Source organism: Triturus cristatus, chromosome 10 (genome assembly GCF_964204655.1).
Source record: "Triturus cristatus chromosome 10, aTriCri1.1, whole genome shotgun sequence".
Lineage (NCBI taxonomy): Eukaryota > Metazoa > Chordata > Amphibia > Caudata > Salamandridae > Triturus > Triturus cristatus.
The window spans coordinates 1,125,939,782-1,125,960,988 of NC_140593.1; the positions used below are offsets into that span (position 1 = coordinate 1,125,939,782).

The following is a 21,207-nucleotide window of genomic DNA, read 5'->3' on the forward strand; positions in this document are numbered from 1 at the left end:
CAAAAACTGAGTAATAGAGGCTATCCCAAAAGATTACTTACAAAAAGCTGCAAAAGAGCCCGTAATCAACCAAGGGAAGTTCTCCTTGAAGAGACAGTAAAGACAGATACGGGTATCCCCTTGACGTGTGTAACAACCTATAGCACGGCCTCCAATGCTGTTACTAACTCTATACGCAAACATTGGCGCATTTTGGTCAGTAACAACAGGAACTGGGAGAAACCCCTGTTTTCTTTTAAGAAGGCAAGAAGCATTAAAGATGCTCTAGTACATACTCGTCCCAAGAATATGACCATGCAAGGCGAAAACACCCTCTGTAATGCTTGGGGTCTGCCTAGAATCACGGGACACTACCCCTGTGGGTCGTGTAGTGTTTGTCACCTAACAAAAACAAGGAAAACCTTGCTCCTTGAAAGCGATAAAATCTGGACACAAAGACAACACACTAATTGCAACACCAACAACGTGGTCTACCTTATTACCTGCCCGTGTGGACTAATATACATAGGAATGACCACCAGAAAAATCAAGCAACGTATGTGTGAACACCGGAGCAATATACGGTGCAAGCGCAATACTACCAAACTCACTGAACATTTTCTCTGTTTCAACCACACAATTGATGATCTAATGTGGACCATCATTGAACATCTACAAGGTGGGAATAACATAACTCAGAGACTATTTGAGAAAGAACAACGATGGGTTTATCGTCTGGCCACTCATACATCAGGCCTTAACGATAATATTCCCTGGAATAGTGTAATGCAGCACTGAATCTCTAAATCAGACTTTGGTAGACTATTATGGTCACCCCAAGAGACAAGAGGGTTTATTACGCTATGAAACTTTACCTGGAATGTCCACGAGTGCCATTAAATAAAGTTCTTGATTTTACAAAAAACGCTTTGAATAAAAAAAGAGAGGTTCCCCCAACCCCCCTTTTTCCTTTATTCAAGATCTATTTTTTTTCACATTCCCAATGAAGAATTATGGCATTTGGGTTTGTCTATACTCACGGGGTGCAGCGCTGTGTTGTGGTGACACCCTTTTGTTATTCTGTTCGATTGGTTCGTGTGGATGGCTGAACTGCTTCACGCTCTAGTCTTTTAGCGACTGTCTCAGCCCCCGTTTCCCTGATTGGTTAGGAAGACGTACCATGACGTAACACGCATTGAGAGGCTTCCGCCTTTGGAAAACGAGCAATATCCGCTCTGTTTGTTTCACTGATTGGATGTCGGGGGTATTTAAACTCTTACCTTGACCAGTTGCGATACCTGCGGGATCCAAATTGGAGGGAACGCTAGGTGTTCCGGTGGGTGCGGCGCTTTGATGAAGTAGGTGGTCTCTTGCAACTGCACAATCTACCCTAAAAACCTTCACATGTTACCGGATGGTAACGTTTTGATCATTGTCTCTTGCAGTGTGTGACTACAAGCGCGCATCCCCCTCCCTGGGTCCATGGTGTGAGGCTGACTTTAGCCATTAGTAAGTCTTTTGTGTGAATGAGTGCTGATATAAGACATGATTATGACTAAGTCTTAGAAGAACTTGTTTGTCCTCTGTTGATTCCCACTGGTGCCCTGAGAGGTTCGGCAATATTGGAGTTCTTTGTTTATGAGAAACCGGCCTTTTAGGCCAATAAATATATTTCTAAATAAGAGAAAGTGCAATAGTTGCGAATTCCGTTCAGAAATGGAACGAATGTAACGCACACTGCTAAAGACTGATAGCTTTCTGCACACAACAGTAGTTCCTGATTATTTCCCAATGAAATTCCGTGTGCACCAATTAAGGTTTTACTAGATGAAAGGGGTTTCCTTGCGAATGAAAACATGTAAATCCTCCCTAAATCCACGAAGCAATGTTCTTTTTACGTTGTATGCTGTCTCTGTTTATTTTCACAGACACCTCCTTCTCTTCAGAAATGCTGAAGATCCTCCGGTAACAAGAACCGTGAGTTTTTAGGTAACAAAGCTGCCAACGGTTGGGTGCACCTTAGCGTGTGCATACCACCGGGGTAGCACGGTCCTGACGAATGCCTGTTGAAACAACTATCTATGGCAGAAACATGTTGACCAGATTTTATTCCTCTCACTACTAGGGTTAACTAACCAAAATTTGGTATTTAGTTATTATACCCTTTTTAACTAATGCCAGGTTTGCCACAATAAAGGTTTTTGGTTATAACCCGACATTTTTTACACTCACTTTGCACATCACCTGCACTATCACACTTGACACATCAATCACCCGCTCCGCTGTAATCAGGCGTTGTAGCACACCGGGGAGGTGCTAGACCTCCCTGGTGGGAGTCCAATGATGAAGCATGTCACCAACTAGGTTGGTGAGTGAGGACTCTTTTAACAAATTTTGATTGCTTTGTGGTAATATAGGTTCTTTCCCCCTTTTTTCTTTCAGTAATAATTGTCCCATACTCTTTTGTTGTTTATTATTAGTATCTCAGGGGGACGAAGAGTGTGTTTCTTGACCCTCTCTCTCTTGTTGTTTGATTTTACCAAATTAGCAAAGCCATTATCAGCAGTGGCAAAGCAAGACCGAAATGCTTTTTAGTTCTTTGGTCATCCCCCTGTAACAGGTTATTCAACGTGTGTGTGATATAGCCATGGGGTGAACCTTGAATTCTACTCACTAAAACCATCAGTGGTCAGAATAGAATGTGTTGTTCATTACTGAAGATACCAAAGGTGAACTTGCATTTTATCATCTCACTCTGTATAAATCATTCTGAGAGACTATATTTGTTGTTGACATGGACTATCTCAGGACCCTTTCACAATAGATGGGGGGACAAGGAATGGATGCTCCAATTGCCTCCCTTCTTTTTCTCTTGCACACAGAACATCTTAATTGCAATGTGAGCCAGTGTTAACATCATGGGAAAAGACTGGATAACAGGTGACATTAAATTGCTTCTCTACGCCAAGGAGATCATAGTCACGATTTCTAATCGGGAAAGCTTTATTAAACATGTAATGGAAGCAATCTGTTAATCCCCAATCTTTTACGATATACAAATGGGAGTTGTTCACCATTACACATTAAACACAGGATACCAATTCCAATTGATAAGCAGCATCTGAAATACATGGAGATTAAACTGAATAGACTTGGATACAATGATGGGAGACAGCCAAGTTCTCCTGTGAGATCTCATCACAGAAGAACTTAAAAGACTGGATCAACAGAAACTCTACATATGGGGCGAAGTCCACATATCACAATGGTTGTAGCTACTAAATTAAACCATGAATTTAGCACGCTATCATGTACAACGGCCAAGGTGATGTGGATTCTGTTTCACAAGGGACTTGTTGTTTCTCTTTCACCAAGTGATGACAAGGTTGGAAGGAATGGATGGATTTACAACGTAATGATACTAAAAGACATCACTCGAAGGAAGAAACTAAGTGGGGGGATGTGGAGGAGGCGTTTATCTGAGAATAAACTTCAGTTACAGAAACCATGTTGTTGGCATGAAGGCGATTTAATCTTCAATTTCATAGAACCTTATCCATATACTAGGAACACAGGCAATCTAGATTAGGGAAAAATAAATCACAGACGAGCACAGTGGTAGGAGGAGTTCAACTATGCGATAGGAAGATAAAATTACAGGTATACCAATTATTCTCTTAATTATCAAAATCGCCCTACCTCCGCAAAATGCAAGCAAACCAAAATGAGAAAGAAGAAAGATCTTAGTTGATTTACAGTTATGTCCCAAACCCGGACACTTGCTACATATCCAAAGCAGGTCCATACAACTAGCAAAAAAGTTACACAAAGAAACAACAGTGGGCCCCTACTAGAAGTCTCTATCTGGGACAATAGCAAACAAAAAATGGAAGGCGTTCACCTGGAAACCAAGGACAGAAGGGATCCCCAACAGTGAAGATGTGCTCTCTTGAAGAGAAGTGCAGATACGTTTCATTTTGCTCACTCAATTTGAAAGCATCCCCGTTTTTTAAAAAAATTGAGGAAAAGCCTGTTGAGAACTTGGCTCCTGCAGCACTGCCGAAGTACAAACCAAAGAGGCAGCTACAAAGGGTTGTACACTCTGCTCTACACATATGTAATTGAGAAGAAAAGACTTAGCAAGTTCAATATGATGCCAAACATCGAAAGGAATACTATCAGTTCTGAAATGCCCAGTGAATAACTGTAATCAGTAGCCACATGGATGGCATCAAAGTGTCTCAACCAGTCTTACTCAAAACATGGTATTCTTTTGGTAATTTGTTTGTGTTCCCTTCGCAGGACTATAATCACCAACACATACTTATCCCAAAATCAAAGAACAGGCTTCTGATCAGTAATAAGATTGTCTTGTTCTCCTCTAAGAAACTCTTATAACAAAAAAGGCTAAAATAACTTCTAATGTGGAGGAGGAAGGTAAGCAGATATGAGGTTACAACCAAGAACCTATGTAAATGGTAGTGGCTATACTGATGGCTACTGAAAAGAGGCGCCTAAGGTAAGAAAAAGGATCCAGGCTGAGAAATGGGGCTTGAATCTTAAGCATTTTAGACCTGAAGAACACTTAATACACTGTGCACAACGTCAAGAGTCCATAACCTATGTCGAACAAGGTGGGCCCCCTTTCTAGGAACTCTGCCCATAGATGGTGAAATTAGGTTTTGCACCATGAACATCATGTGATAGCAGCACTGACATACACAGAGCTCACTCCTGCACACCCTCTACCAATGTTCATACTCCACCCCCATGTGGCAGATCTCACTTTCTAGTCCATAAGGCTCCACAGTGTACTTACATTTTACATCTTGCATGTTACTTTTTGGCTACTTCTCTTTGCAGAGTCCCATTGTTTGTATATTTCTCAGGTTCCATGTATACCACACTAACACATATAGTAAATGCTATTTCATTGAGCTAACATAAATCGATGCCTATTAGATTCTGCCCACGTTAGTCCTGGTTTAAATAACCTGTTCTGGAGTAACCCCACACTTGCTGACAAGCAGTTGAGCCAGCAATTGCCGCACGGTTCATTAGTGCAATACTAGGCTTGTTAGGTTTCAAATAATTCAATAAAACAAGCATACAAAAAATAAGCTAACATCTCTTCCAATCTGACACCCCCTTCCTTTCATCTCTGACAGTGTGGTGCTTACGAATTTGTAACTTGATTTTTAAAATGTGTACTCCGCAACATCTGCTACTTTCTTCTCAACAAGCACTGCTTTTCGAGTAAATTGTGCTACTTCCAAAACAAACTGCAATGTTTTCCCAAGCAACTGCCATGGTTCTCAAGCAACCACCAATGTGCACTACACGTCTGGAACTACTTTATCAGCAGTATGCCTCGATATGCCCAGTCGCAGCTGCTCGGACAGTCCAACTCATGTTTCACACCCTGGATAACTGAAGTAAATTATCACAACCCACCTTGCTAGCTCCATTCACTTCCACCAACCTGTGAAAACGTCATATTGGTCCACCTGAGTTTTTCACCCTCCCTTTCTCCTCCCCCAGCATTCCCCAAAGCCAGTTCAAACCCGTTTCTAAACGCTTTCTAGCTTGATCTACAGAGCGGAACATTTAACAAGGTCTCCCATAATGTGCTATGGGGGAAGACGTAAAAAAAAAAGGAAATGGGTATATGGTTTAAATGGAATATTAAGGCATTTGGAATGTAATAAGGATAATAATTTCCAACTTATATGGTCGGGTATGTTCCTTTTGATAAGAATGAATGTGGTACTGCAGAACTAAGGACCCACAGTTTCATAAAGGATTAAAGCACACAATATGGCTGCAAGAAAATTGAAGGTGGAACCCAAGAATGATGCACAGTCAAGTGTATCGCAGACAAATTATATTTTTAACCTGTACCTTGTATGCTTCACGTGGCTCTTTATACCTGCTCACACTGTCTTCGTGGATGGTCTCTGTGAAAGCAGGCCATGGAGAGGAGTGCTCAAACTTAGAACGGCTGGAAAATAGCTCATATCCACATTTGGCACACACATAAATTCCTGCAGAGAAGAAAAACACAAACATATTAATTTGTTTGTAATACCAGTGTTGCCTAATAACTATAATATTATTTATTAGGATTCATTCCCAAGTTCTTACACAAAAAGAAGCTGCCCTTAAACAACATGAGCAACAGGTTTACGCTCTGTTCCCCGATACTATAGGCCCAAATCATAAAGATTTTGCAGTCGCTTGCTCTGAATTACAGGACGGCGGCAGGAATAAGCCACGAGAACCCTGGTTTACATCTACTCATGGCAAAAACTTTGTGAATTGGGTGTCAAGCATCATCTGCACTCTACAGTCATTTACTGACAGCCCTTATGCAAGGCTCAAAATTGACATTTTATGGAGAACCAGTCTTTGTTATGATTATTTCTATTAAATGGGGCATCGTTCTTTGATTTAAGAGAGGTTATTCCTAATAATGTTGATTATCGTCTGACCATATAGGGGTTTGCCTTCCCAAATTGTGTTTACCCACTCCATAACAATATTACTCTTTGGCTATAACTGTATGTGAGCCAGAGGATTTTATTTATTTAAAAACAGAAAGTAAACTTAGGTATTTAAAAAATAAAAAATAAATGACCACATGGCCCGACCTTATAATTGGAGAAAATGTATTCATTTCAGTAGGTTTGAGGACTGACTATTAAATAAATTGTCTACAACACATCCTGAATGGGGAAGTTAATGAAATGGTGAAGTCCTAATAGCTGGCAGCGGGAGGGATGGAGTGTCCACCAAAGTATTTAAATCACCTAGGACTACAACTTCGTTTCAGGATACAAGTAATTGTCCAGGAGAGCCATTCCCCTAGATTCTAAGACTTCGAGAGTGCCAGTGGCATTGAAAGTAAGAAATCTTGGGGGCTGTGGGGTAGTTATAATAAGTTATATCAGTGCCTCTTCCTCAATAAATGAGAACTGCTGAATAGACAGTTGTGTCTTATATTGCCCCTTTTCAGGATGCCTATTCTCTTCAAGTGCCACTCATGGCCTCTCAAGGTATCTCTAGAGCCTGTACTGATATGGTCTAGAAACTGTTACACAACTATAAAACTTTCGCACATACCCAGATACCTTGAATTCTCTTCCCGCTCAGCCATCTAGCCCTACTCGCCCAATTTTAGAAGATTATATTTTTATAACATAATTCATTATGCAACATATTGTGTGTTTAAAGTCAAATTATGCAGTATATTCTGTGGCGTTCTAATTCACCTATTTGGATAATTTAACAAACATAAATTCAAACCGGATCCCAATACTATGGATATATATAGAGTTTGCTTCAGAAACAAGTGTATACATTCAGCAGATCTTACACAAAATGTTATTCAACAACAACTTGCATGGAATCACTCGAATACTACTTTATTAACAGTCCTTTCCACCTCCAAAAGTAAAATAATTGTTATGAAACAATGATGCACTCAGCAGAAAAACAGCTTGCAAGTTCATGATTCTTGTAATAAAATGAGCGCCTTTCTTATGTTGCTTATGACAGTTATTCTTGAAAAAGGTAGTCAAATTTGGGTTTACTCTGTGTCCACATTGCACAACCTCTGGAAGAACTTCTTCCCTTTGAAGACTACCTCTGCACAACAGTTTTGTATGTAACATGTAAATTATGAACATTCTCACTAGGAGGCACTTTTAGATTCAAGGCAGGAGACCTTAAGCAGAGTTATACAATCAATTCAATTTATCTGATGAATCTAAGCCCGAAGATCCCTTCTGAAATAATTGTTGCCATGAGAATGGTTTATGCGATGTAAACATGAATGTGTATGAATAGTGAAACTAGACATTTTCTTGACAAAAAAGTATCATCCTTTCCACTTTGTGTGAATTACATTTACATGTAAGGTCTGTTTCCTACTGCAAAAAGCTCCCCTTTCCCCCATTTGCAAACCATTAGGGGATTTTAACAAACTTTGGACAAAGTTCTTACTTCTTTAATGTCTGTATACTACAGTTAGTATTTGAAAAGTAACCGCTTAACTTTTGCAAAGTGTCTGGCGATGTGTTGTGCCCATATATTTTTAGCAACTTTTGCTTCAATTGAAGTTGAAACAGTTTTTGTTTAACACTACAATTTTATGACATGACAGAGAGGCTAACATTATGCAGATCTCCTTTATTGCCAGCTCACAGCAGCAACAACTGAAGAATATAGAACTTCAAGGAAACATTCTAAGCCACTATAAAGTACCTTCACGCGTAGCCATCTTCCTTCTTTGTTGCTGCTGCTGCTCACAAGAGAAGTACCTCTTAATTTTCTTTGGGTTACTTGTGTCTTATGTACTTTAATATACTATATATTTTATGTTGTATTATAATGGGGGATCGGTTTCCGCGCCACACTTTACCTCTTATGCCTAGGCTGAAAGAATGACCCCGTAAACCTGGACTGCCTAAGCCTCCCCTCCCCCCTTTTTTCAAAAGCCGCTCCCACATTACCTTGGAGACGCGTCCTCCGACCGCAAGCTCTGGCTGACAGCTCCAGCGGTTTCTGTTCGACGGCTCCGCTCAGGTTAGACTCCCGACAGGGCAGCAGGGACACTGAGTGAATCCCGCCCCCCCTCCCCCCGCTACTGCGGTGCGGCATGTAATGACCGCACCGTCCATTAAAAAAAAAGAAATATAAAAAATGTAGGGGAAAGAAAACAAAGCTGGGCGTACATCCTTAGAGCAAAGGCCATGAGCAGACGGTCACGCACGACGAATACGTGCGTGACCGCCATCTTAACAATTGGGTTAACACAACCCAAAATAGCACGACGGACAATTTAGATGCTACCTCACCATATCTAAGCAACGGTGACAGTTAGGACTTGCAGAGTTTTTCTCCACACGACGTCGAACTGCCGATCAGCTGACACCGTATTCTTTAATTAGAAATATTTAACAAAAAAAAAGGGGGGGGGGGGGGGAAGATTACCCAGATAATTACTTACTGCCATTCCCCTAGCCCACCATCAACTATGTCTGTGGCAACGCCTGAGCTAAATTTAGACAACTGGAAATAAGGCACTAGACAAAGTCATAGGGTCCCTTGATGATACCATTAATAAAAACGAGAAAACTTCTCTAAGAAGGGATGGCCCACTACAAGCAGTAGCACACATTACCCCGAAGGGTTGGATGGGGCAAGTAAGGCCCTAAAAAGGAGGTCTGCAGGAGGAACCCTACAAAAAGGAGTAAAGAAGAAAAAGACTACCCAATGGGTCCCTCACACTTGCTAGGCGATGACAAGGACGGTGCCTTGGGCACCACAGACGGGCAAGAAACAGGCCCTGAGTTTCCCACCCCATCGATAGCGATGAGGCACTTGATCCAGAAATTGAACTTTCATGCTTCTCTGAATTCAATACAGATATCGAGGGTGTGGAAGTAAAAAGAATGGGAAGCTCCGACGCGGCATGTAAGGCCTCAGGATCTAAAATGGGCATTGTGGATCCATTTGGCGATTATATGTTTGACCCCTCCTAATCAAACATGTTGCGGACTACCTTTCTTTCTGGTTGAGAAAGGAAATTCCCAAGGAAGTGAGATCCAAGTTACGTTCCGAATGCCCACACCTCCACCTCCCTGACAAGGTGGCCATGACCCATGAAATAGACCCAAAGGTGGTAGCATTCATAGCTAAGTGCGCTAAGGACCCTAGAAAAGGGATTGACAAAGGTCTGAAATCCTGCTAAGACCGCCTTCTAGACATCATAGGGCATCTAACAAAAATATTTGAAATGGCAGAAGTAACCTACCTTGGTGAGACCCAAATCGACCCCAAAGAGCTACGCCAATGGATCTAAAGGACCATCTGCATCTTAGGGATATCAAACACTGATCTCCACAGAGAGAAGAAAGGGCATTCTTTTAAAGATAGACCCCCAAACTAGTAGAACTAGCCAATAAGGACGGGGCCTAGCTCCCAAGGACTCCTCTTCGAAGAAGACTTTATAAGAGAACTGGCCAAATATGTAGGCGCATTTAGGTCCAGTCAGAAGTCCCAAAGGGACATCGAAAAAGTGTTCCAGGATAGGGTTTTTGGCAGGGCCGGGAGAATGCGGGGTCGGTTCCTTGGCCATGGCTAAGCCTCAACAAGACCCTTCCTGGGCCGTGGCGCCAGATCCTCTCAATCAACCTTTACAACCCACCAACCCTTCTACCCGCAAAGACAACAAAGCTGTGAAAGATCTTTCAGGGGTGAACGGAGACAGATAGGATTCTCTACAGGTAAGAATCTCAAAAGACCCTTCAGGTACCCCTATAAAAGGTGGGAGGCAGGTTGGCCCAATTCTCTGGGAACTGAAATCTAGTGACACAGGATCCCTGGGTTCTGAGTACAGTCAGGGGATACAAGATAGAGTTCCTGAATACCCTTACCCAAGTGAAGAGAACACGGGAGATGTCTTTCTCACAGGAAGACAAGAATCTAGCGTCTCAGGAAGAAAAGGATTTAATAGCAAAAGAGGCAATAAGAGAGAGCTCAGCGTTAGGTTTTGTCTGCAATATATTCCACGTGGAAAAGAAGGACAAAGGGTTGAGACCAGTAAAAAACCTGAAAGACCTAAACTAATGGGTAACATACCACCATTTCAAAATGGAAGGGATCCACCTTCTAAGAGACGTACTGAGAAAAGGGGACTGGTTGACAAGACTAGACCTAAAGGATGCCTACCTCACCCTTCCAACTTGGGGTCCACAGCACAAATTCCTTCAATTCACTTGGGAGGGAAACTCTGGGAGTTTTCCACTCTCCCCGCCGGACTGTCATCGGCCCCTTGGTGCTTCACCAAAGTCCTACGACCCGTAGCAGCCTGGCTCAGGGAAAGAGGAGTAAGACTGATAGTATACCTGGACGAAATCCTTTTAATTGGTCAATCCAAATTGGTGATCTCTCACCACACAGACCTCACTATAAGCTTATTAGAACACCTGGGATTTATAATAAACAAGAAAAAATCATGTCTAGTGCCGAACCAAGCGACACAATTCATGGGCTTTGTTGCAGACACAGTAAGAGCAGAACTAAAACTCCCAGGAGAGAAGGTAAGGTAACTTCGCAAAAAACTGAGAAAAATACTAGCAACAAATGAATTCCCTCTAAGGTTTCTAGCAAGGATCCTGGGTCTCTTATCATTCACAATCCAAGCCATTTTCCCAGGTCCTTTATACTACCGAGCTCTTCAGAGACTCAAAGCAAGGACACTGAGAACAACACAATCTTACTCCAAGATGATATCTTTAGACCAAGATTCGAGAAAGGAACTCCTATGGTGGCTCAAAAATGCAGAGGCATGGAATGGCACAGCCATTTTTGGGTAGGAAACAGAGTTAATAATAGAATCGGATGTGTTTTTAAAAGGATGGGGGGCGAGATGTGGCAACTCCTCAACAGGAGGTCACTGGAGAGATCAAGAGAAGGAATTGCACATCAACTGCTTAGAATTACTAGCACGTTCATTTGTAGTTTGTTGCTTCACCCAGAATTTGATGAAATGCTGTGTGATGCAACACATGGACAATGTGTCCGCAGTGAGGTAAGTCGACAAGTTGGGAGGGCCTCACTCCAAGGGACTTACAGATCTAGCAAAGGGTTTCTGGGGATTTCACTTGAGCAAAGGACTTTCGGTTATAGCAGAACACATTCCTGGTTCAAGCAATGGTGTGGCGGGCTGGTTCTCCAGGAATTTCAAGCACTCCAGCAACTGGAGACTAGACAGAGGGATATTCCTGACTATCCAAGCCAAATGGGGTCCCTTCAGGACAAACCTCTTTGCGGACAGACTGAACACACAGTTGAAGAAAATCTTCAGCTGGAGGCCGGACCCTCAAGCGCGAGGGGTAGACGCATTCCTCCAAGACTGGAACGGTTTAACATCTTATGCTTTCCCTTTACTTGCTGTGCTACCACGACTAATTCTGCATGCACGACGGTGCAGAGAGAGTCTGGTAGCAATTACACCCCTTTGGAGATCAGAGGCCTGCTTCCCAATTATGCAGGAAATGACCATAGACTTCCCATCCAAATACCACCATTCAAGGAAATACTCTTAGGCCCAGAAAGAGAGTTACACCCCCTCGTGGAACAGGGACTACCGATACCGACGGCCTGGAAGTTTCAGGAGACAGTGGCAAATTCAAGGCCTTTCGCCAGATGCTTTCCGACTCATATCTGAATCGTGGGCTTCTGGAACAAGGAAGGCATATTGAATTTTTTGGAACAAATGGGTCGGTTGGTGTTTTCAACTAAGTTACGATCCAGTTTCAATAGATCTAGTACACGTTGTCAACTACCTGTCGAAACTATTTATCAGGCCTAAGTTACAGAACAGTTAATGTTTACAGATCAGCTATAGCTGCAGGGCACTCTTAAGCGGATGGTGTCTCTGTGTATCACGACTTATTGAATAAGAAGATAATAAGAAGTATGCAGGTACTAAACCCACTAACTGCAAAATACACTGCTTTATGGGATGTTAAAGACGTTTTACAGGTTGTAACTTCCTGGGGTGACAACTCAAACCTGTCTCTCAAACATATCTCTTACAGTACTACTCTGCCTGGTTTCTTTTAGGCAGACTTCAGACGTAAAAGCCTTAGATATCACTAGCAGGGCCTATCAACCTGAGGGAGTTTGCTTGTAGCTCAAAAAGAGAACCAAGACTATGTCATCTTCTATTTTCTATCCTTTCTTTCCACAGAATGAAAGACTTTGCGTTGTGAGATGCTTCAAAGAGTATGAAAGGAGAACTGAATGCTTAGGAAGAAATGTAACACAATTAGTAATTTCCCATAAATGGCCTCATAATGCAGTTCCTACACCAGCGAGATGGGTGAAAGAAGTTATGAGCGAGAGTGGTGTGGATTTCTCTATTTTCGGGGCACACTCTCTTAGGGGTGCATCAGCTTCCAAGGCTTTTATCTTGGGCGTAGTTCTGCAGGACATTCTTAGGGCTGCAAACTGGTCGAATGAAAATATGTTTTAAAACTGTTATTTCACACCAATCATGAACGTGATTGATAATGTCTTAAATATACTTTGAACTTGCATAATGTTAGCCTCTGTGCCATGCCATAAAATTTAGATTTGGGCAGAAAATCTGGATTTTATTAAAGACACGAAGGCTAAGATTATCTCTACACATAACATTATTGCCCAACCCCAGTGGCATTAAAGGGATTAGCTAATTGTTCTTGTTTTTTCTTCTTTCAGAATAAGAAGTCTCCTCTGTTTGGATTTCTTAACGATGAACCGTTTTCCAATGAAGTTTAAGTTTTTTTCTCTGGAGTTATCGTGTTCGCAGGTCCAAAGAAGGAAGATGGCTATGCGAGAGGGGACTTTATAATGGCTTAGAATGTTTCCTTGAAGTTCTAGATTCTCCAATTACACAGAAGATGGTGGATAGTGTGCAGCAGACCAGGAAACTCACTTCACTGAAGCAAAAATATGAGGAGGGATGAAGTCAAAGTATGACTTTATATCTGGCTGTGAAACATGTTGACAAGATACTGAACTATACTAAAATATAAATATGTATAAATTGATATGTGTTAGCATGTCATTTTCAGACTATGACATGCCACAACGCTAACTCCAGTTTCCTATGAGTGACCACTGCTGTTTTCTCCCTGCCATGGCCGTGAAACAGGTAATTCAGCGGTCTGCCTCACTAACTAGAAGAATAAAGGCAAAAATCCATGTCAGCTATGTTAGTGTCGGTAGTTGCATAAACACATCAAGCAAATACCACTCAATACAAATCATAGCATATGGTTCAGCCAACCATGTAAAGCCTAAACACAGTGGAGGCAGCCATCATATTATTGGCACAAAGGATCAGGTTATGTTTGTGTAGAAACTTTGCATAGACCTGTCAATTAACCTGCAGTGTGTGTGTCAGCCACATGGGAAATATTTTACTAATTCCAGATCTCTGGTTAATTTACGGAATCCACAAGATTACATCAGATCCTATACTGAAGGTGATTAAAGCCACCCTGCTCCTCAGCAGATCCTATAATAAAGGTGATTAAAGCCACCCTGCTTCCCGCCTTAAGCTATGGGCATCAGGCCTTTCCCGATGCATGTACGGCCAGTCTAGACCACACTCAGATTAATATCTACAAAAACATCTTTCGAATTCTGAAATACATACATAGGGCAAGACTACGACTAGAGTTGGGCCTTATAAGACAATCTCTCTCCTGTGAGGCAGACACCCTGAAGAATTACATAAGGGTATTAAAAGCCGCAGATAACACTCTTAAAGCATGTCTAAAAGAAACCTTTGCTAGTTCTGGGAACCCATGGAACCGACAAATTGTAAAGGCCATAAGATCCCTGCAAATTGAAGAATCATCACTAATAGCAGACTCTGTTCCCTAAACAGTCTGGAAAAGGGTTATAAATAAGCAGGCAAGACAAATCTCATTCCAGATGGACCACCGGGCCTTAAAATAGTCTACTATTCTGCTCTCTTTGAACGGTTTGTACATCCCATGGCTTCCACAACCATATCTCTCTGACAGTTTAAACACATCGGCTCGAAGAAACAATATGTTTATGCGTCTTCTAGGCCTGCGATCTACTGCTTTTAACTGTTGGGCCCCACGTGGTGAGAAGGGGTCTTGTAGATTGTGCAATTACAGGTCCGAATCATGTCTACATCTTCTGTGCTGCTGTCCTGCCTTTCAATCCCCTAGAAGAGTCCTCCTAAAGCCATTATATTTAAAAAGGGGCAATAACACGTGCTTGGAGGCGTCTGCTCTCTGTTTTACACGAACAGATAGTCAAATGCTTGCAAGGTCAGGAAAATATGTAAGAACGTTGGAAAATCTATTCTCTCCTCCCATTGATTCTTCTCACTTGGTCTCCGTTTCTCAAAAAGTTATCACAGACTATTTTGAACCATGTCTCAGTGTGTCTCCACTTTACTTAGTCAGAATGTTATTTTATCTTTGATTGTGATGTTTTTACCTGGGATTATGGCTATTGTATGAGATTGCCTTGTCTGAATAATGTTTTTTAAATGTGATGGTCTGCTCCGCCCTGCCTTTGATGATGTAAAGATGTATCGGGGGCATTTCCATTGCAATGGTTTTTATTAACTGAAATTAATTAAATCTAAATCACAAGATTACATTTCAGCTTTTAGTTTTCCTCACACTCCATTACCTCATAAAATCAAAAGCACAAAGAAACAGTCTGATCTATGTATGGTAAAGAAAAAGTGGTCAATGGAAATGTGGACATTGTTGTTTCGACCACTTTACTCAGAGGTGCACTTCCTTCCTATTAGAGAGTTCATATTAGTAAAGTTCTTTAAAAAATATATAGCATTTATTTTGGTCAGATTACCATCTTTGACTTGGTCAGGTAAATTACTCTCTTACTCACTCTGCTGAATAACAGTGATCTGAAGGTCAGGACTCTCGAGTAGGCCGCCTCAGAATTCTGTCCTTCCAAGGTTGGTAAATTGAGTACTATTAAATTCGGTAATAGCAATACCAGTTGCCTACAGCACTTACAAGTGCAAGAAAAGTGGTATGAAGAGCTGTATATATTAAACAAGTTATTATTGTTATGCTGACGTTCATACATTACAATAAACCTACCATTTTTATGCGTAATATAGTCAGGAATTGTATTTTTAAAATTCATCATTTTATTCATTTCAAAATACCTTTTTATAAATGAACTTTCTTGTAAATGTAAAACCCCAGGCACATCTTTAAAGTGGCCGTAACGCCGTATCCAGTTCTGACCAATGTTACTGGCCCTATATGCTTTAAATCGCATCACCCTTCACAACATTTACAATACGTTTCTTAGGGAAGACTACTCTTATCTCTTGTAAATAAGTATTTCAACCATTTTAGATGTGACAAATGTTACTATCGTAAAGTACTTAACAGGTACCCAATTTCCAAAAACATGGCTCAGGATTTGTCTGGGAGCTACCCCTCCTCTGATCTTATAAACCAATGTTTAAGTTATTGGTTTTAATCAGTATTGCTAGTCCTTCGTTTATTATATTGCACAGTTTCTCCAGGGCACGAGTCAAGGGTAGATGGCATCTACTCACTTTTTCATAGGGTAGACGCCTTCTACCCTGCCAAAAAGCTGGGCCCCACAGAAACATGCTAAACTTGTCCCGGTATAATTATTAGACACTGGGACACACTCAACAGCGCCTGCACTTTGTCTGTTTTCGTTCGGAGCAGCAACGTGCTGCTGATGAGAGGGCTTATCAGATTCCAGCTGGCGCAAAACAAAAGCAGAAGATAAGGGGCCATCAGGCCTACTTTTTTTGGCGTATCCTGGCTGGGAGCTATCTGGCGCTTCACATCTAAATGCAATGGAGGGGAAACAAAGGCACACAGCTTATCACTTCACATGTACTAAAGAGAGGCGTGCTTTTGACTTTGTTCAGTCCCTGTATGCAAGAGATATGAATGCACTGTAAGAATGTCAAACATGTTGCTCTGGTATACTATTTACACAAAAACAATTTAAACACCGCTATTTATTTATTTTATAGCGCTATAGTGCTACTCATCCCTTTGCAGTGTGTCACAGCGCTTGGCATCACAGACACATACAGAGACAATCAATCATATGTGTGTAAATCAATGTACAGGATGTGCTATATAAGACAGTGGGGGTTATAAGGTGTAGGAGCCACATGTCTTTCATATCTTACTGTGCTATATTAGAAGGATTATAATTTATGAACTGCAAGTAACAAAAGAATCTGGTTTTAAAGCAGTAGCCTACTTACCCATTTTCATAAAATAAAAATCTGTCATCTGCATGTTACGTAATGTGCTTTGCAGGAGACATATTAAACCTTAATGCTATTTTGATTCAAAACTGGTACTAGACAAAACACAGATCTCTCCAGCAAATACATCTCCAGAGTTACCTTACCATTGATATTATTCCCCAAGATTTACTGAGCACACTAAAATCCCTGCAGCAGGTGCCATAACCCCATAAAATATTTTAAAATGCAGACTCTGCAACCAACTGAGCAGAAAAGATGTACTGCCGCGTTTCTCCTTGTTACTAATTTCTTTGTGGAAAGGTTTTTAAAAATATATGCATAAGTTGAGGACCAGATTTTGCGCTGCGTACCGTCACTTTTTGGTATAACCCTGACGCAAATCTAATTTGTTAAATATTGTATTGCGCTCAAAATGTACTCATGATAGACCTCTTAAACATATGTATGAGATCTTAAGATCTGATGAAATTCTTATGAGGTCATGGGCTGTGATGCCACTTCCTGTGATGCCATGTGTGAGGTCACGATCGATATCATTTGCATACTGCCTAACATGGTTAGTCAACCCATTTCTGTTTTTTAAGGACCACTGCCACAACACGTATAGTATAAGTCACATCACTTCTGACCAATGTCCTGGCCAACCACACTTTAACCCCTTGCATGCCCGCCCCTTTCCCCGCCCAGTTGACACACAAGTTCCAAAAGTAACACTGTCGAACGACCACCAAACGCAACGTGTAGTGATCGATCCTTCATCCTTATATAGGTTCTCTTGCAAAGTAATGTTTACAAAGTTCAAAAACACTCGCCATGTGAAAGACATCTAGTACCTCCATGACCCGCTGATGTGATTTGATGCTCCGTGCTAATGTCACTCTCATATGTCTCTTACAAAGTTGACAGATACGATCTCATATCACTGTGACATGTGGACACTTCCACAGCATAAAAGACGAAAATGGCAGTGTCTACATACCCGGCTTGAAGTGCTCCTTAAACTTCTCCCCGCCGTTGAAAAAGCAGAAAGACATTATGGACGCAGACTGTAGACTCGGTGCTCCTGGCACACTACTGTACAACGCAGGGTTGTTACATGACAGTTACACAAGCACCACAGTGTGTGAGCGACGTCCTCCTGAGACAGGGAGAAAGGACTAGCATGCCCATTGCTTTGCTGCCATTTTTCGGGCGGCCATCTTATAATGCTGTGCCTTTCCGGGCAAACCAATGAGAAACTGTGACAAGAAAGGAGCCCAAAGTGTTCTCTGTGAATAGATCCATATTTCCAGATAATACAGGAATGCATCTATATTCGGCATTACCTCGTATGGATACTTTAATAATTGCAAAATGAATTTGTGCAATTTGAAACTATTAATCCGTTCGCTCAACTCTGAAATGAAAGTTTTTAAAGATGGCCGCCTCGCCGTAGATGATCGGATGATGCTAGTGATATGGCTGGTTCTTACTTAAGTACTTTCTCTATTTCCACCGTGTTTTTTTTTTTAATGCAGATGCATATAACGCGAACTCGACCCAAAGGTATTGGAGCCCTTTACATGAGCACCGGAGCACCGGTTACGTTGCACAAGGACATATTCAGGCACGGGGAGATGAGGTAATTTTTACACAGAATGTGGACGGGACCCTGAAGCTTGAACCTTGATTTCCAGCACCAAAGTCGGCAGTCTTGCCGTCGACCACATCCTCTCCCCAAGGGAGGTTTTCCAGGGCCATGACATAAAACGCATGGTCGCATACAGGAACAAAATGGTTCAGATTAAATAGTGTATGCATGGCATGACACACTCGTAGAATTTGGGGGAAAAAATAGTTCTGAGCCAATATAAGGAGGCCGGATCCTACTCTGTGCTTAAATCAGGTTCTCTCTTCGAACCCTTTCATTGACTAGGAAAACGGGCATGGATTCATGTTAATAAGTCAGGATATCGCTGAAACTAATAAAATGGGATGCAGTCTGTTAAAGATTTTTCTCTATGCTGTGCTTGACTACCACCTTCTTGCCTTGTATTAACAAGATCATTTCACCAAGCACTGATATCACTTTGATATCCTGTCCTAAATGCGTACAAGAATATAGGGGCATATCAACCAGGCGGCGATAAAGCGGCGATAATTTTATTGCCTTATCAACAAGGCGACGCTAACCCCTGTTAGTGTGAGTTCTCGGCGATAGCTACCGGATTTTTATCGCCTTCCAAGCCAGCGATAATTATCGCTAAGGACATGCAAGGTAGGCGTTCCTGACTGAAATTTCACAAAAAAAGTCGCTAACACAGCTGCTCCATATTAACAAGGTTATCTCCAAAACGCTTAGCTACAAAAAAACGCACGCTAACTCCAGTTTCTAACACCTGATAAAAACCTGACTTAAACTGGAGATAAGTGGGTGTATATAAGGGAGAGTTGGCCCGAGCTTCCCAGAACAGCCACAGAAGCCATGTAGATAGTCATCCTGCAGCTCAGACTCCCACCAATGCAGCAGCAACAACAACCACCGCCAATGCCACCACCACCTGGAACACCACCACCCAAGCAGCAACAAAGAAGACAGCGCTCACTGCGCAGACGTGTCTACCTCACAGACCTAAGGCCAGAGGAAGTCATAGCCCACTACAGGCTCAAAAAGACATCCATCCAGCACATCCTGACCCTCATTGCCCACAGGCTGACGCCACCAACACAGCGGACAACCAATATCCCTCCGCAGACAAAACTGCTCGCTGTACTGCACTTCTTGGCCTCTGGGACATTCCAACCAACAACAGCCAGAGTCGGTGGAGTATCACAGGCATCCTTCTCAAACTTCCTTCCCACTGTCTTGGATGCCATACACAGCCTGATTCCGCAGCACCTATACTTCCCCAACACTGTGCAGGAGCAGATTGCCATCAAGCAAGGATTCCATGCCATTGCTGGCATACCACAGGTGATCGGTGCAATTGACTGCACACATGTACCATTTGTGCCCCCTGCGGACAGCGAACTCATCTACCGCAACAAGAAGCATACCCATTCAATAAATGTTCAGGCAATAGTGGACCACCGCGGACTGTTCACAAATGTCGTTGCCAAATTTCCAGGGAGTGTGCATGATGCATTCATCTTCAGACAATGCATCATAAACCAGCGCTTCCAGGATGGCATATATGGAAATGCATTGCTTGTCGGTAAGTACCAACTGAACACACCACATGCACAAAAAACACTATCATGTTGACCCATCTAGAGGTAGGATGTAAATACATTGCCTAGGTCCTGATTGGGGGGGGGAGCACAAAATGCATGGGCACATGTTGATGTATTGTGTACGAGGATGAGGTATACAGGCTCCACTGTGTAGAGCACGGCTACTCACAGTATGGCCCACGTGCTGCCAGCGGCCTGGCAAGACTTTCTTGTTTGGCCGTGGACCTTGCAGACATTGTACCTGTGTGCCATGTCTGCAGATTTCAGAAGAGTGCCACCAAACACTGCCGCAACAGCGCGGACTCCGAGAGACTCTGCACCATGGGGGCTGTGCAAGTCCAGCGATAGACAGAGTGGAGATGCATGTGCACCAAGAGGTGAAACACAACAAAAAATAGTTAGCAAGTAAATGCTCCATGAAAGACCTGTGATGTACTGGGGTGTGGCTGTGTGTGTTCCCAGGAAGCTGTCCCAGCCCAGGCTGCCAGGGGGGGAGGTGACAGAGGGAGAGAGAGGCAAAGAGACACAGGGAGGGAGACAGAGGGATGAGGGCGACAGAGGGAGGGAGACAGAGGGAGGGAGAGATAGAGCAAGGGAGGGAGAGACAGAGCGGGGGAGGGAGACAGAGAGAGGGAGGCAGAGAGAGAGTGAAAGAGAGAGTGAGAGAGAGAGATGTGTGTATGCCAGGTCTGGTGGCTCAGTGACCGAGGGTTTGCGCACCAGGGGCCTGTGTCCAACCACATGGTCAGTTCCCTTACTCACTAGCCCTGCCCCCTTCCCCACTGACCCCGCACCCACCTGTGTGCCACAGGGACACAAACCACACAGCAAATTTGGGACCAGAGAGAAAGTATGTAAGTACTCATGGTGTAGAGTAACCCCCAGTACCTGGCTATCCATTTACCTTATTAAAGTCATCCGGACTGGTATCCCACTCTGGTGTGTGGTCGCATGGTTGATGAAGATGATCATGTTGCAGTACTTGTTGCCGGTGACCTATGAGGGTGACCCAATGTTTCACAAGTACTCACACATGTACAATCAGTGTGTCAAGTCTGCGGTCTGTCGTGACCAAGGTTGTAACAATGCACTTTGTAGTAAGTGCAGAGTGGGGCAAATGTGCATGCATAGGCCGGAAAATGTGTCATTAAACCACCATACTGCGCCAT

General features: G+C 42.6%; 1 protein-coding gene across 1 annotated transcript in view; it reads right to left on the reverse strand.

Annotated features, from left to right (window-relative positions):
- MSRB1 (methionine sulfoxide reductase B1) overlaps positions 1 to 17,965 on the reverse strand; it is a 34,120-nt gene extending 16,155 nt beyond the window's left edge. The window contains exons 1-2 of the mRNA XM_085629371.1: positions 17,805 to 17,965; positions 5,881 to 6,023 (exon numbers count right to left, since the gene is read on the reverse strand). Coding sequence (XP_085485497.1) covers positions 5,881 to 6,023; positions 17,805 to 17,859 — 198 coding nt within the window. The 5' untranslated portion in view covers positions 17,860 to 17,965. The remainder of the gene's footprint in view (positions 1 to 5,880; positions 6,024 to 17,804) is intronic.
- Positions 17,966 to 21,207: the final 3,242 nt, after the last annotated feature.